Here is a 12,715-nt window from a genome sequence, read left to right as displayed (position 1 = left end):
CTTTCTATTTTTTAGTAGAGACGGGGTCTCGCTCTTGCTCAGGCTGGTCTCGAACTCCTGACCTTGAGCGATCCACCCACCTCGCCCTCCCAGAGTGCTAGGATTACAGGCGTGAGCCACCGCGCCTGGCCTACTTTATAATTTTTTAAAAGACCTAGGTAAATGAATCTCTCCTGCAGGTTGCCCAGCCCTTATTAGATAGTAGGAGATCTTTTAGCTGTGTGGGGATTTGAAGAGTTGGCTGAGCCGTGAGACAGGCAGTTAAAGATGGAAGCGCGTGAGCAGCCCTCCCTGGACTGGCTGCAGGACAGTGTCTTGGATGCACAAAAAGAACGTGAGGCTCAGAGGGTGGCCAAGGCCTGGGCTGATGTCCTGTGTCGCAGCGGACGTCCCAGCACACGGAACGGGGCAGTCGCTGCCTCAGCCCGCTGCTGAGGGGAGCCCGGCCTGTGTGTCTTCCAGCATGAGCTGGCTGCCACGGCCCCTGGTGGGTGATTCACTTGCGGCTGGGTTACTCGTAAATTACTGGAAAAGTAGGCTGTTCAACCAGTGTCTGTTTTATTGACATATATAGTTCAGAGTGAACATTTTTGTTAGAATTTTAATCTAGATTATTTAGAGATGGTTTCTAGGGTCTCGATTCCCACACGCAGACCCAGATACTGTTCCAGGAGACGTGCTAAGAGATCCGCAGGAATTCAGATTCTCAGGCCCCCACCCCGAGGTCGCATTTCCCTCGTCTGTGCCGCGGCGCTCACTGGCGTGGATCACGGGTCTGGGGCGCGTGTCCCGCAGGTGTGCTTCAGCGCCTCCTTGCCATCGAGAGATACTTGGATGACGTGTGGCGCTCCAGTGTGGCGGCACAGCCCAGGGCAGTCTTCGGGGACCGTTGCGTGGTTGCTGGGCCAACGATGGTGTTGGCGTCGTTTGAGTCGCATGCGTCTCTTGGAGGCTGACATGATCTGTGTCTGTCGCTGCGCGTATGTTTTTCGACCCTGACAGCTCTGTGCCTTCTCCCCACAGGAGGACGCGCTCTCTACACGGGCCCTGCCCGGTGACCACCTTTGGACCAAAGGCCTGCGTGCTGCAGAACCCCCAGACCATCATGTAAGTGCTGGGGCCACGGGTGGGCGAGGCCTGGGGAGAGTGCATGGCGGGTGAACTGCTGGGGAGGCTCCGCTCTCGGGGTCAGGAGTGGTGTTCTAGGTCATTTCAGCAAGAAGCCACGTGGGGCTGGCGCGGTGGCTCATGCCTGTGATCCCAGCACTCTGGGAGGGAGGCCGAGGCGGGAGGATCGCTTGAGGTCAGGAGTTCATGACCAGCCTGGGCAAGAGCAAGACCCCGTCTCTACTAAAAATAGAAAACTTAGCCGGCTGTCATGGTGCGTGCCTGTAATCCCAGCTACTCGGGAGGCTGAGGCAGGGGAATGGCTCCAGGAGCATAAGGCTGCAGTGAGCTGCGATGACACCATGGCACTCTAGCCCAGGTGACAGAGTGAAACTCTGTCTCAAAAGAAAAACAAAACCACATGGTCGTCTTCACTGGACCCGACTGAGCGGGGCCTCTACTCGGGCACTGTCCACCACGGGCTTCTCCAGGGCCTTCGAGTAAGTGGATGGCAGACAAGCCGGGGTCGTGTCCAGTGGACGACAGGTGGCCCGGGGACCCTGTCACAGCCATGGCCCCAGGTCTGTGCCTCAGGCGTGGCAGTGTTGGATGCCCATGGCCATAAAATACTGAGAGTTACTGTTTCTGACAGTGACAGCTCTGGGGAAAACTGCTCCATTTTCAAAAACTTGGTCCTTTAATTATTCCAAAGACATAGAAGCATGAATCAGCTTTTTATTAAATCTGATTTTCCTTGTTTTCAAGATACCCGTCCTTGTGGTGCTGCCTTCTCGGGGCACCTGAGGAGGTGGCATTTCTGTGGCCCCTCGTCTGGCCTCAGCGTCTTTCATGGGAGCGTTGCCATCACGGTGCTAGAACTATTTAACTTAACAGCCAGTGTTACTTCACTGTACTCTTTATCCTCAATAACTCTCCGTCAACTCAAGTTCTTTTTAGCATTTGATGGCTCCAAAAGGGTAAAGGCTTAGTTAACAGGTTGTGTTTTATGGGGGAAAAGCACTGCAGTGACCTAACATTGATACTTTGTGTTTTAAAAAACTCAGAGTTTGGGCTGGGCGCGGTGGCTCACGCCTGTAATCCTAGCTCTCTGGGAGGCCGAGGCGGGCGGATCGTTTGAGCTCAGGAGTTCGAGACCAGCCTGAGCAAGAGTGAGACCCCGTCTCTACTAAAAATAGAAAGAAATTAATTGGACAACTAAAAATATATAGAAAAAATTAGCCGGGCATGGTAGCGCATACTTGTAGTCCCAGCTACTCGGGAGGCTGAGGCAGGAGGATCGCTTGAGCCCAGGAGTTTGAGGTTGCTGTGAGCTAGGATGACGCCATGGCACTCACTCTAGCCTGGGCAACACAGTGAGACTCTGTCCCAAAAAAAAAAAAAAAAAAAAAACCTCAGAGTTCGCCTCAGCTCTGAGTTTTATTCTGCACCTTGTGAGTGTCCTCCACACCCTGCTGCAGAGGAATCTGCTCTTTGTGTGCCTGGGACGGGTGTGTCATCCCGAGGGCCTTTGTGCAGAACACCCCACCCCGGGACCTCCTTCGGGGTCCTGGACCTTCGCGTTCTGCGAAGGACAAAGCCCATGCAAGTGCCATGCGCTTGGCTGTGGTCCTCCAAGGGGCCTTGGTGACCAGGAGGGATGTTGTCGTGATCGTCGGGGGAAAAGAACTTGCGAATGAAATGGAAAAGGCCGTCTCACTGCTCTTTGATGGGCAGGCGCCGCCCCCGCCCGTGGCAGTGGGCCCTTGCTGGAGGTCAGCTTCAGGGACAGCAGTGGGACCTGTTCTGCCATCTGAGGACCTGCTTCGCTGTGCCCGGCGGCAGCATGAATCCCAGTAACGAGGGTGCTGAGCTCTGCTCCCCTCTGACAGGAGGGCAGCCCTTTAGGGCTCTGGCATCGCGTTTTTGAGGCAAAACCTGCCCCGTGCCTGCTGGTTCCAGGAGCTGTCGGATCTGTCTAGTTACAGCTGCCAAATGGCGGGACCCATCCAGTCCATCCACAGATTCCATCATTTTGACCCCAAACATCCACCCAAGCACTTATTCTGTGACCAGGCCGCCCCTCCCTTGAGCAGACTCCTGACCGTCCCCCATGGCCTCTGCACAGCAGCCCCATGGGCCCCTCTGCCTCTCCCTGCCCCGCCTGGCGGCCAACTCCTGCCCGTCCCGAGTCCTCCCGCCTTCTGCGTTTGCACCACTCGCCCCACCTGGGCCTTTCCCCTGCGGCCTGGGCCCCGCCCTCTGCTTCCTGGTCTCGGCCTCGCTGCTCCCTCACATCTCGCTGAAGTGCCACCTTGAGTGGCCTCTCCGGCTGCCCAGCCTTTATTGGCCGTCAGTTCCTGGGGGCCAGACCCAGGACCGTGTCGGGGGGATGTGTGTGTTCTGCTGCTGCCCTCAGGCTTGGCCACAGGACGGCCTCGGTGCTGCTCCCCAAGGTCAGACCGCCGCAGCAGAAGCACGGTGAGGCCGGCCGGGGGCAGTGCGGAGGGAGGGCGGCCTTCCCAGTCCGCACTTCAGGGAGCCCTGGTCTCTGGGGACGTAACCTGAGGGCAGGATGCTGTCATCCACTCCAGTGTGCGCCCTCCCCAGTGGCTCCTACGGTCAGGGCCGGGGCTTCCTGTGTGTTTAACCTGCATCTTCCCTGACACTCTTAAGTAAGATACTCTAGAGGGCTTGATCACGAGGATCTTGCACTTCCAACTTTACTGTCTGAGATTTTACCATGAACACGTGTGTTTTGTTAGTTGAGATGTGAAGAAATTGCCAGCTCTGACGGTCCACGGGGTCTCCCTCAGCTGTCCCAGGTGGGCCGGGTGTCCTGTACCCACAGCCGTGGGCTTGGAAGGGGTAGCATTCCCACTCGGCAGGTGACCTAACAGGAGGTTGAGGAACAGGTTTGTGGTCACTCGGGTTGCCGCCCAGGCCTGCGCAGGACGGCACCCTGGCGGCTCAGGGCCCATCAGCAGTGACTCTTGGGAGCCAGAAGAGTGTGCGCAGGGCAGCTTTGCTGTCCGACCCAGCCAGAGGGCTGCAGAGTGCCTGCACGCCCTCGAGGCCTGTAGCCAGACAGAGTAAACAACCCTTCACCTGGCCATGGCGTGACAGCACCTCCCACGGCGCCAGGCCGGTTCCACAGGCCGGGGCAGCGGCTGGCAGAGGCTGGACAGCCGGGGCCCTCGGGGCCCACCGAGCTCAGTGAAGAGCAGGGAGTTGAAGCTTGGCTTCTTTGATGTCGAAAGTGGCCCTGACAACTTTCAGCAATAAGGAGGCTGTTCTGTTGTGTTAGAGTTTTATAATTTGAGGAAGTTCTTTTGACCCAGTTGCTTTCATAACACCGTTAACAAGTCACTCTACGATCGTGTTTTGCTTTCAGTCTTGAGGATGCAAAAGTTGGGTTTATAGCGTAAGTGCACAGCGGGAAGGTGCTGGTGGGGCAGGGCCACCTCGCACTCCTGTCGCTAGCGGAACATGACTGTTGTTGGGGCACACCAGCTGCCGCCAGGAGGTGCAGGCCGCCTCGCAGGGGCACGTGTGACTAGAGCAGGCGAGGAGCTCGTGGGGTGTCACGGGTGACCCTCGCCTCCCAGACACGCCTGGAAAGGGTGGGTTCTGGGACCAGCCTCCATGGTGGTCATTGCCGGGCGAGGTGGACGCTCCGCTGCGGCGTCAGCAGCTTGCACTCACCACAGTTTGGAAGTTGCTCGTGGGCCTGTCGGGCTCTCGGAAAGCTCTGCCCTGGCAAGGCCCTTCTCGCAGCAGGTTTCTCAACTGGGGAACTTGCGCCCGCCGCGTGCGCTGCAGCTTTAAGGGCTCCCCCAGTGGGGCTGAGGGACGGCTGATGGGTGGCCGCACCCACCCTCCTGCAGGCTGCCCAGAGCCTGTTCCGGGTTGTTCTGGGCCGGCCGGGCTGTTTTCCTTTTTTTTTTTTTTTTTTCTCTTTTGAGACAGAGTCCCACTCTTTTGCCCGGGCTAGAGTGAGTGCCGTGGCGTCAGCCTAGCTCACAGCAACTTCAAACTCCTGGGCTCAAGCAATCCTCCTGCCTCAGCCTCCCGAGTAGCTGGGACTACAGACATGCGCCACCATGCCCAGCTAATTTTTTCTATATATTTTTAGTTGTCCGATTAATTTCCTCAGGCTGGTCTCGAACTCCTGAGCTCAAACAATCCGCCCGCCTTGGCCTCCCAGAGTGCTAGGATTACAGGCGTGAGCCACCGCGCCCGACCGGGGCTGTTTTTCTTGATTTACAGAGAAATAGGAATCACAGCTGAGTGGGCCGTGCCTTTGGAGAAACACCCCGACCCCGGGCACGGTGGTGGCAGCGCCTCAGAGGGTCTGAGCCTGCCTAGCGCAGTGACACGTCAGGGGCCTTGAAGCTTGAAGCTCGCAGGGTGGCTGTTCGCGGCAGCACTGCCACTGGCTTTTAAGCCATAGATTTGTTGTAAAAATCCAGGGCAAACTATGCTCGCACAGGGATGTCATCGTGTGAGCAGCACACGCCCCGTGTGCAAGGCAGGAAGCGCTTGTCCTCGGGGCCCGGCTCGCGTGGGACCAGAAGCCGTGTGGAGTGGGTCGTGGGGGCAGAGTCCCCGAATCGGCTGGTGTGGGTTTTGTGGGGAGCGTGGCGCACTTGATGGGCATGGGGCGGGCGCCAGGCGGAGAGCCTGGCCTTGGGCTTCCTGGGCTGCCCTGTGAGCTCTCGATGCCAAGGAGCCGTCGGGGGGCACCACTGCAGCCTCAGTGAGGTGCCCTGAGCAGCTGAGAGACCGGGTCTTCACCGTGGAGCCCACTGGCCCGTGGCCGGGGCTTGTCGTGGCCCTGGGGCTCCAGTGCCACCTCGGCCCTCATAGTGACCACTGCTGAGTGTTTGTCCAGGACTCAGACACACGTTTTTTTTGTTGTTTTGTTTTTTTGTTTTGTTTTATTTGAGCATATTATGGGGGTACAGATGTTTAGGTTACGTATGTTGCCCTTGCCCCCCTCCCCCCCAAGTCCGAGTTTCAAATATGTCCATTCTTCGGGTGGTGCACATTGCACTCTTTCTGTATACATATACCCGTCCCCTCCTCCCTCCTTCCAGACACACGTTTTTAAGGATTTTATTTTTCTTTTCTAAGTCCTGTGCGTTTTTTAAGGGAAAAGTCACTGCTGGTGTGAACTCTTCTCTCCTCCCTGAAAGGCACATTCAGGACCCTGCGAGCCAGCGGTTGACGTGGAACAAGTCTCCCAAGAGCGTTCTGGTCGTCAAGAAGGTCCGCGACGCCAGCCTGCTGCAGCCGTTCAAGGAGCTCTGCACGTACCTCATGGAGGCAAGGGGGGGCCTGGGCCGGTCGGAGGGAACAGGCGGGACACAGCCCACGCCTGCCAGGCGTCCTCGTCTGCTTGTGCTGCTGGAACCACAGCCTGGTGACTTGCCGGGAAGTCCAAGACCAAAGGGCCACATCTATGGGGGCCCCTGGCTGCGTCTCCTCCAGGGGAGAGAGAGGGCCCATCGAGGGGGAACCCTCAGCCTCGTCCTCCTCTGAAAGGCCCAGCTCTTAATCCTGTTACTCTGGTGGTTCATTTTCACCGGGACTTTGGGAGGGAGGTACCTTTCGACCTGGTCTGTCTGCAGACCCTAAGTCAGCGCCCAGAGCAGTGAGACCACCGCCCTGGCAGCCAGGCTCACGGAGCCTCCGGCAAGGCAGGAACTGCAGCGAAGTGAGCAGATTGGGCCTGATTTCCTGGCCAGGAAAGTGTAGTCATTTTTCACCCCTTTCCCCAAATGCAAAGACCTAAAAGACCAGCGTGATCGGACTGGGAGTTGGCGGGGCCTACCTGGCTCCCCAGGGCTCACACGCACACCTGATTTCAGGAGAACAACATGGTCGTGTATGTGGAAAAGAAGGTGCTAGAAGACCCTGCCATCGTAAATGATGAAAACTTTGGGGCAGTGAAGAAGAAATTCTGCACTTTCCGCGAAGGTACGTTATCTTCAGCTCTGTTGGTTTATTAGGTGTAGCTCCCTGTCCCTGGCGGAAGCTTCTAGCATTCTTGCCCTTGGCGTCCATGTACTGCGGTGTGGAGGGGCTGACGGGCGGTGGCTTTTTCTTGGTTTTGTTTTTATGTTTTGCAGATTACGACGACATTTCCAATCAGATAGACTTCATCATCTGCCTGGGTGGGGACGGGACCCTGCTGTACGCGTCCTCGCTTTTCCCGGTGAGACGTGAGCAAGGCCAGGAGACGCGTTCGGGGGGTGGGTGTCGTTTCTCCTCTTCGTCGCGGAGCTTCATGCCGGAGGGGCGAGGAGTTTCTCCGTGTCTCGCTCTGATCCAGGCTGATTTTTTAGTTCCGTTATTTAGCAGCAGAGTGAGTTTGCACGTGATGCCAGGTGCGGCTGTGAAGGCCGGGTGGCTGTGGGCCCGGGCGTGGCTTTAGCTCCACAGACAGATGACGTCCCCGAGCGCTGGTGCCCTGTGGCGGAGTTGGGGAGCACCGAGGGAGCCCTGCCCTGGACCCCGGGCGGCCGTGGGAGCTGCGAGGTGGCCCCCGCCCAGCCATGTTAGAGTTCAGGGTGGAGGCCCTGGGCAGCTGAGGGTGTGGCCACTGGGCAGCATTGCCTGGGGCCACCAGGAGCCTCCTCAGCAGAGAGCGAGGGGTGCAGGGCGGCGGGTCCCAGAGGGGAGTGGCCCACGCACACTGGCCCAGCCGCCCTGCCTGGGGCCCTGATGCTGCTCCCTGCCCACCACAAGCAGGTGCCGCCGGAACTGCCCCGGCCCACCCTCGCATTCCCTCTGCCGTTGGGCGAGGGGCTTTGGCCATGGAGATCGCCCCCACCCTGCAACCCCCGGTCTTTCCTGTCCACGGGGACTGGCCGGTCCGCCCCACTGCTTCTGTTTCTCGCCACCTCTCCCACTGGCCCTGCCTGGCCCACGCTCCACACGCGGGGTCCTCCACCTCTGGGTGGGGCTACGACGGCCCCACCTGACACTGGCCCTGTGCTCACTGGCCTTTGCGGCCCCTTGGCGGGAGCTGGGGTGCCCTACAAAGCTGGGTCCTCGTGGGCAGGCCCCTCCCGAGGGTCTAGTGCTATTGACAGCTCGGGTGGATTTGAGGGGACCGTGGGTGCTGAGTGACCCCCGTCGGCCCGCAGGGCAGCGTGCCTCCAGTCATGGCTTTCCACCTGGGCTCCCTGGGCTTCCTGACGCCATTCAACTTTGAGAACTTTCAGTCCCAAGTCACCCAGGTGATAGAGGGTGAGTTGGAATGTTCTGGAACCTACCAGTAGCTCTCAACATGAGATCGCCCTTTTATTCAGTGATGCATAAAGCAAGATTTGAAAGTTTCAAGATTCAGAGATTTATAAATTTGAATGGTTCAAACATTTTTACTGACAGTCGAAGCTGCTGTTTGTGTTGTGGGGGAGGGAACTGATTTGCATAAAAGGCACAGAAGTGCCACTTTCAGCTTGGGAGGAGAGAGGGCTCCTGACCCCGCTGACCTCCCTGAGATGTGCCCTCTGACCCCCACTGGCCCCAGGGAACGCAGCTGTTGTCCTTCGGAGCCGGCTGAAGGTCCGGGTGGTGAAGGAACCCCGAGGGAGGAAGGTGCCCGTCCCCAACGGGCTCAGCGAGAATGGCGCACCAGCCCCAGGCCCGGCCGACAGCGGGAAGCAGGTCATGCAGTACCAGGTGAGTGGACACGCTGGGGGCCTAGGGCAAGCACTTGGGGCTGGACCCTGCGCGGGAGCCCCGGCCGCGACCTCAGGACGAGGCCCTTGCAGAGAGCCGGGGCAGACGCAGGCGCTGGGTGCCCGTGACGGTCCGAGACCCCGGCCACCCCTTCCAGGTCCTGAACGAGGTGGTGATCGACAGAGGGCCCTCCTCATACCTGTCCAACGTGGACGTCTACCTGGACGGACACCTCATCACCACAGTGCAGGGTGACGGTAAGGCCCCAGACCTACCCTGGGGTCCTGAGCGCCCCTCGGTGGGAGTGACGCCTGTGCCCTGTCCCCGCCAGGAGTGATCGTGTCCACCCCGACGGGCAGCACTGCGTACGCAGCCGCGGCCGGGGCCTCCATGATCCACCCCAACGTGCCAGCCATCATGATCACACCCATCTGCCCCCACTCGCTGTCCTTCCGGCCCATCGTGGTCCCCGCAGGGGTAGAGCTGAAGGTCAGAGCCAACACCTCCCCACCCCTCCTGGTTTGTGAGTGTCGGACCCTGCGCCAGGGAAAGGCTGGGACCTGGGCACAGCCCCGTGGTGCTGACCCGCTGGCTCCAGCCTCAGACGTGGCCTTGTTCCTGGACCGTCTCCCTGCACCCACCTCGCCGGGTGCCTGAGATCTGCCGGCTGGGGGCCCGGGCCCAGGTCAGAAACGGCTGCCCGCCCGTGCTTGTCTGCTGGCACCGTGAGCTGGGCAAGGTCGGAGCCACTGGTGCCAGGGCCTCTGGTGAACACCCACGGTTCCCTGAGGAGCACCCTCCCCAGCCCACACCTGTCCCTGCTTGAACCCTCAGATCATGCTGTCACCAGAAGCAAGGAACACCGCGTGGGTGTCCTTTGATGGACGGAAGAGACAGGAGATCCGCCACGGAGACAGGTGTGGGCTGGGGCCGGGCTGGGCAGTCCTGCCCAGGCGGTGCGTGCTGTGGGCAAAGCGTGGTCTCCTTAACGCCAGAGGCCTGAGTGGGGGCTGGGGGTCCCTTCCCTGGGTTGCAGCACAGTCAGGGGGACCCAGGCCCAGGGGCATCACCCCAGCACACGGCTGTGGTGGCTGCCCGCGGCGCACTCTGCCTGGCGGTGGTGGATCCCTGAGGCTCGCGCAGCCCCAGGCAGTTTGTCCGTTTCCCAGACCGTCCTCCAGCACCGGGCAGGCTGAGGGGAATGGGGTCGTGGCTGTCCCAGCACCCACTGGGGACCCCTCGTCCTGCCTTGGGGAGCATCACCTGGCCCCTCAGGCCTCAGAGACCTGGGGCATCGTGGCCTGGCCTGGGCTGGGCGGGCCAGCGCTGGGGGTGCCGTGGCTCTGTGGGCTCACCTGGCCGCGCGGCTTCTGTCTGGCTGCAGCATCAGCATCACTACCTCTCGCTACCCGCTGCCCTCCATCTGCGTGCGAGACCCCGTGAGCGACTGGTTTGAGAGCCTGGCCCAGTGTCTGCACTGGAACGTGAGGAAGAAGCAGGCCCACTTCCCGGAGGAAGAGGAGGGCGAGGGCTAGCCTGCGCTCCTGTCCAGACCCGGCCCACGATCCCGCGTTCTTCTGGGCTCTTCATTTTCCTTTATTGCCCTCCTGCTCGCCCTCTGGGGACAGACCAACGTGTGAGTGTGTGCGAGTGTGAGAGAGGACGTGTCCCGTCTGTCGTCTGTCGTCAATGGTCACAAGCGCCGCCTGTCCCTTGTTGGGGAAGAGCCTGGGTCTGCCTTTTATCGACCAGATCAGCTGTTTTTTAGCATTTTAAATCCGATTTCTATTTTGCATTTCTAATGGGGCAAAGTGGGAGATGGGCTGAGGGCTCCTGTGCCACACACCCCACTTGGTCCTGGAGCCAGCCGCCTGCCCCACGGCTCTGTATTAATAATTCCATGCCAGGCAATTCCACAAATCAGTCTACTGAGATTCAGAGGGTCAGAATGACTTGATCTGTCCTTTAATGTTGAAAATAAATGTCTCGGCCAAAAATCTTCCTTTAGCTGCGATGCTTCTGCCTTCGGGCACCTTTTCCCGAAACTGCTCTGGGGGAGGTTCCTAGGCCCACTGGAGGGAGTCTTGCTGTGACAGGAACGGCAGGTCGGCTGTGCTGCGGCTCTGGAGAGGGCTGGGCGTGTCCCGCCCTCCCCGTGCGGGGCCAGCATCAAGCGTGGGCTGCGGCGTGGCCCGGTGGGCAGGGGCAGGCGTCTCAGGCCACACACATTCCTCACGCAGCTTCAGCTACCAGGAAGGTATTTTAATCCTATATATACTTTTCAGAGATTCTTTTAAACTTTCTGAAGTGCTGATGTACATATTTTCTTGTACACACTTTGGCGAAAATCGAAAGGGGAAGAGGATCGTCCCGCTGCTGTTAGGTTTGTCTGCGCGACTGTCTTCGGGACCATTCTGTGCAGAGTGCAACGCGGCGGTCCGGGAGAGGCTCGGTGGCAGTGAGAGCTTGGAGACAGACGGCCGGATCTTCCGGGAGCCCGGGCTGGCGGAGAGCCTGGTGGCCCGAGTGCGAGCGGTGTGCACAGGGCTCCATGTCTGCCACCTGGGAGCGGCGCCTGGTCGTTGTCCAACAGGCGTCCAAGTGCAGGCGTCTGTTTTGAGGAAGTGCTCTCTGGGTTTTGCTCAAGAAGTCCCCCTTTCACTATTCAGTTGATAAGAACGGGCAGGGACGAGAGCCGCCCCTTCCTGGACCCGCGTCTGTCCGTTGCCCGCTCGGTGCTTCCCGGAGCCACTGGTGCAGCTTCCTTGACTGGCGTGTTTATGACGTGCAGCTCACGCCGTTTGGCCACCGCAAACACGCATCTGGGGCCGCCATGGAGCCGCGGGGGGGCGCCCAGTGTGTGTCCTGTGTCCATCTGTGACACGGGACCCCACCTGCAGCCCACAGGCTGGGGGGGGCACCAGTGTCCCCAGCCTTAAGCCAGAAGACAGTGGCACTGGGGATTCCAGTCACTCATCTGAACAGAAAGCAAATGTTAAATTAAGTCCTAAAGCAGCGTGAGATTGGACTGATCTGGAAAATTTTGAGTTTTTGAAGTAGATCTTAATGTTTCATATTGTCAGTATCTTAAAAGTTTGTTAAATGTTGAAGGCCTTATTACTATTTTCAGATCCTTTCAATAAACAGACTTGTACAAAAAGCCGGGTCGGTAATGGCTGCTTCTGGCTCTGAGTCCCTGGCCTGGAGGCCCTGGGGGGTCTCCAGGGGCCACCAGCAAGGCCGCTGCCTTCTGACACCGCCCGCCTTGCATCCTGTCCCCAAAGGCTCCATCAGGTGGGGTTGGTCAGGTGTCCTCACTGGAGGGACAGTGCGTGGTGTCAGGGCAGGGGGCACAGCTGCCTCGGCTGCAGGGCGGGAGACTGCCCAGAGCCCCGACAGGGGACGTAAACACTGAGAGGAGGGCTGGGCGGAGGCGGCCAAGCCACGGCCACCTGCCCGCGAGGGGCGTGCTGGTGACATGGGCTGCCTCACCCTGGGAAGGGCGCTGAGCCACACACCAGGCGTCTAGGTTGGGGACAGCCACAGGCCGAGGCCTGGGTGCTGTGGGCACTGGTGCGTGGGCCCCTTGGTTCCTCTTTCCCCTAGAAAGGGGAACAGCCCCAGGGCACCCACTCCTCCCTGTCTGCCCTCGGCTGGCCCCGAGCGTCCCTGCCTCCCTGGCCTGGGTGAAGACTGTTGACCTTTGAGCCGACCTTCCTGGCCTCAGGGAGCACTGACGTGAGGGTGATGGGGCCGGGGACCCCAGGGTGTCTCCAGCCCCAGCCCCGCAGGGCATCGCGTGTGGACTCAGGCCTCAGGCTATGTGGTGCTTGCTGTCTTCCCAGCCTCAGTCAGTCTTTGGAAACCGGCGTGAAGTGGCAACACCCAGTGTGGGAGCAGTGCTGGCCCCAGACTGCAG

General features: G+C 59.7%; 1 protein-coding gene across 4 annotated transcripts in view; it reads left to right on the top strand.

The window, feature by feature from the left end:
• NADK (NAD kinase) overlaps window positions 1–11,926 on the top strand; it is a 32,583-nt gene extending 20,657 nt beyond the window's left edge. For all 4 annotated transcript variants that reach the window (XM_012657497.1, XM_012657496.1, XM_012657495.1 and 1 more), the window contains 10 exons: window positions 1,024–1,107; window positions 6,303–6,432; window positions 6,978–7,086; window positions 7,239–7,324; window positions 8,259–8,361; window positions 8,645–8,796; window positions 8,954–9,053; window positions 9,128–9,285; window positions 9,631–9,713; window positions 10,181–11,926. In XM_012657497.1, coding sequence (XP_012512951.1) covers window positions 1,024–1,107; window positions 6,303–6,432; window positions 6,978–7,086; window positions 7,239–7,324; window positions 8,259–8,361; window positions 8,645–8,796; window positions 8,954–9,053; window positions 9,128–9,285; window positions 9,631–9,713; window positions 10,181–10,331 — 1,156 coding nt within the window. In that variant the 3' untranslated portion in view covers window positions 10,332–11,926. The remainder of the gene's footprint in view (window positions 1–1,023; window positions 1,108–6,302; window positions 6,433–6,977; window positions 7,087–7,238; window positions 7,325–8,258; window positions 8,362–8,644; window positions 8,797–8,953; window positions 9,054–9,127; window positions 9,286–9,630; window positions 9,714–10,180) is intronic.
• The last annotated feature ends 789 nt before the right edge of the window (window positions 11,927–12,715 follow it).

Source organism: Propithecus coquereli, unplaced genomic scaffold (assembly GCF_000956105.1).
Source record: "Propithecus coquereli isolate 6110/MARCELLA unplaced genomic scaffold, Pcoq_1.0 Scaffold544, whole genome shotgun sequence".
NCBI classification, from domain to species: Eukaryota; Metazoa; Chordata; class Mammalia; order Primates; family Indriidae; genus Propithecus; species Propithecus coquereli.
Note: the sequence above shows the minus strand (reverse complement) of the source record. Positions and strands in the feature narration are given on the sequence as shown.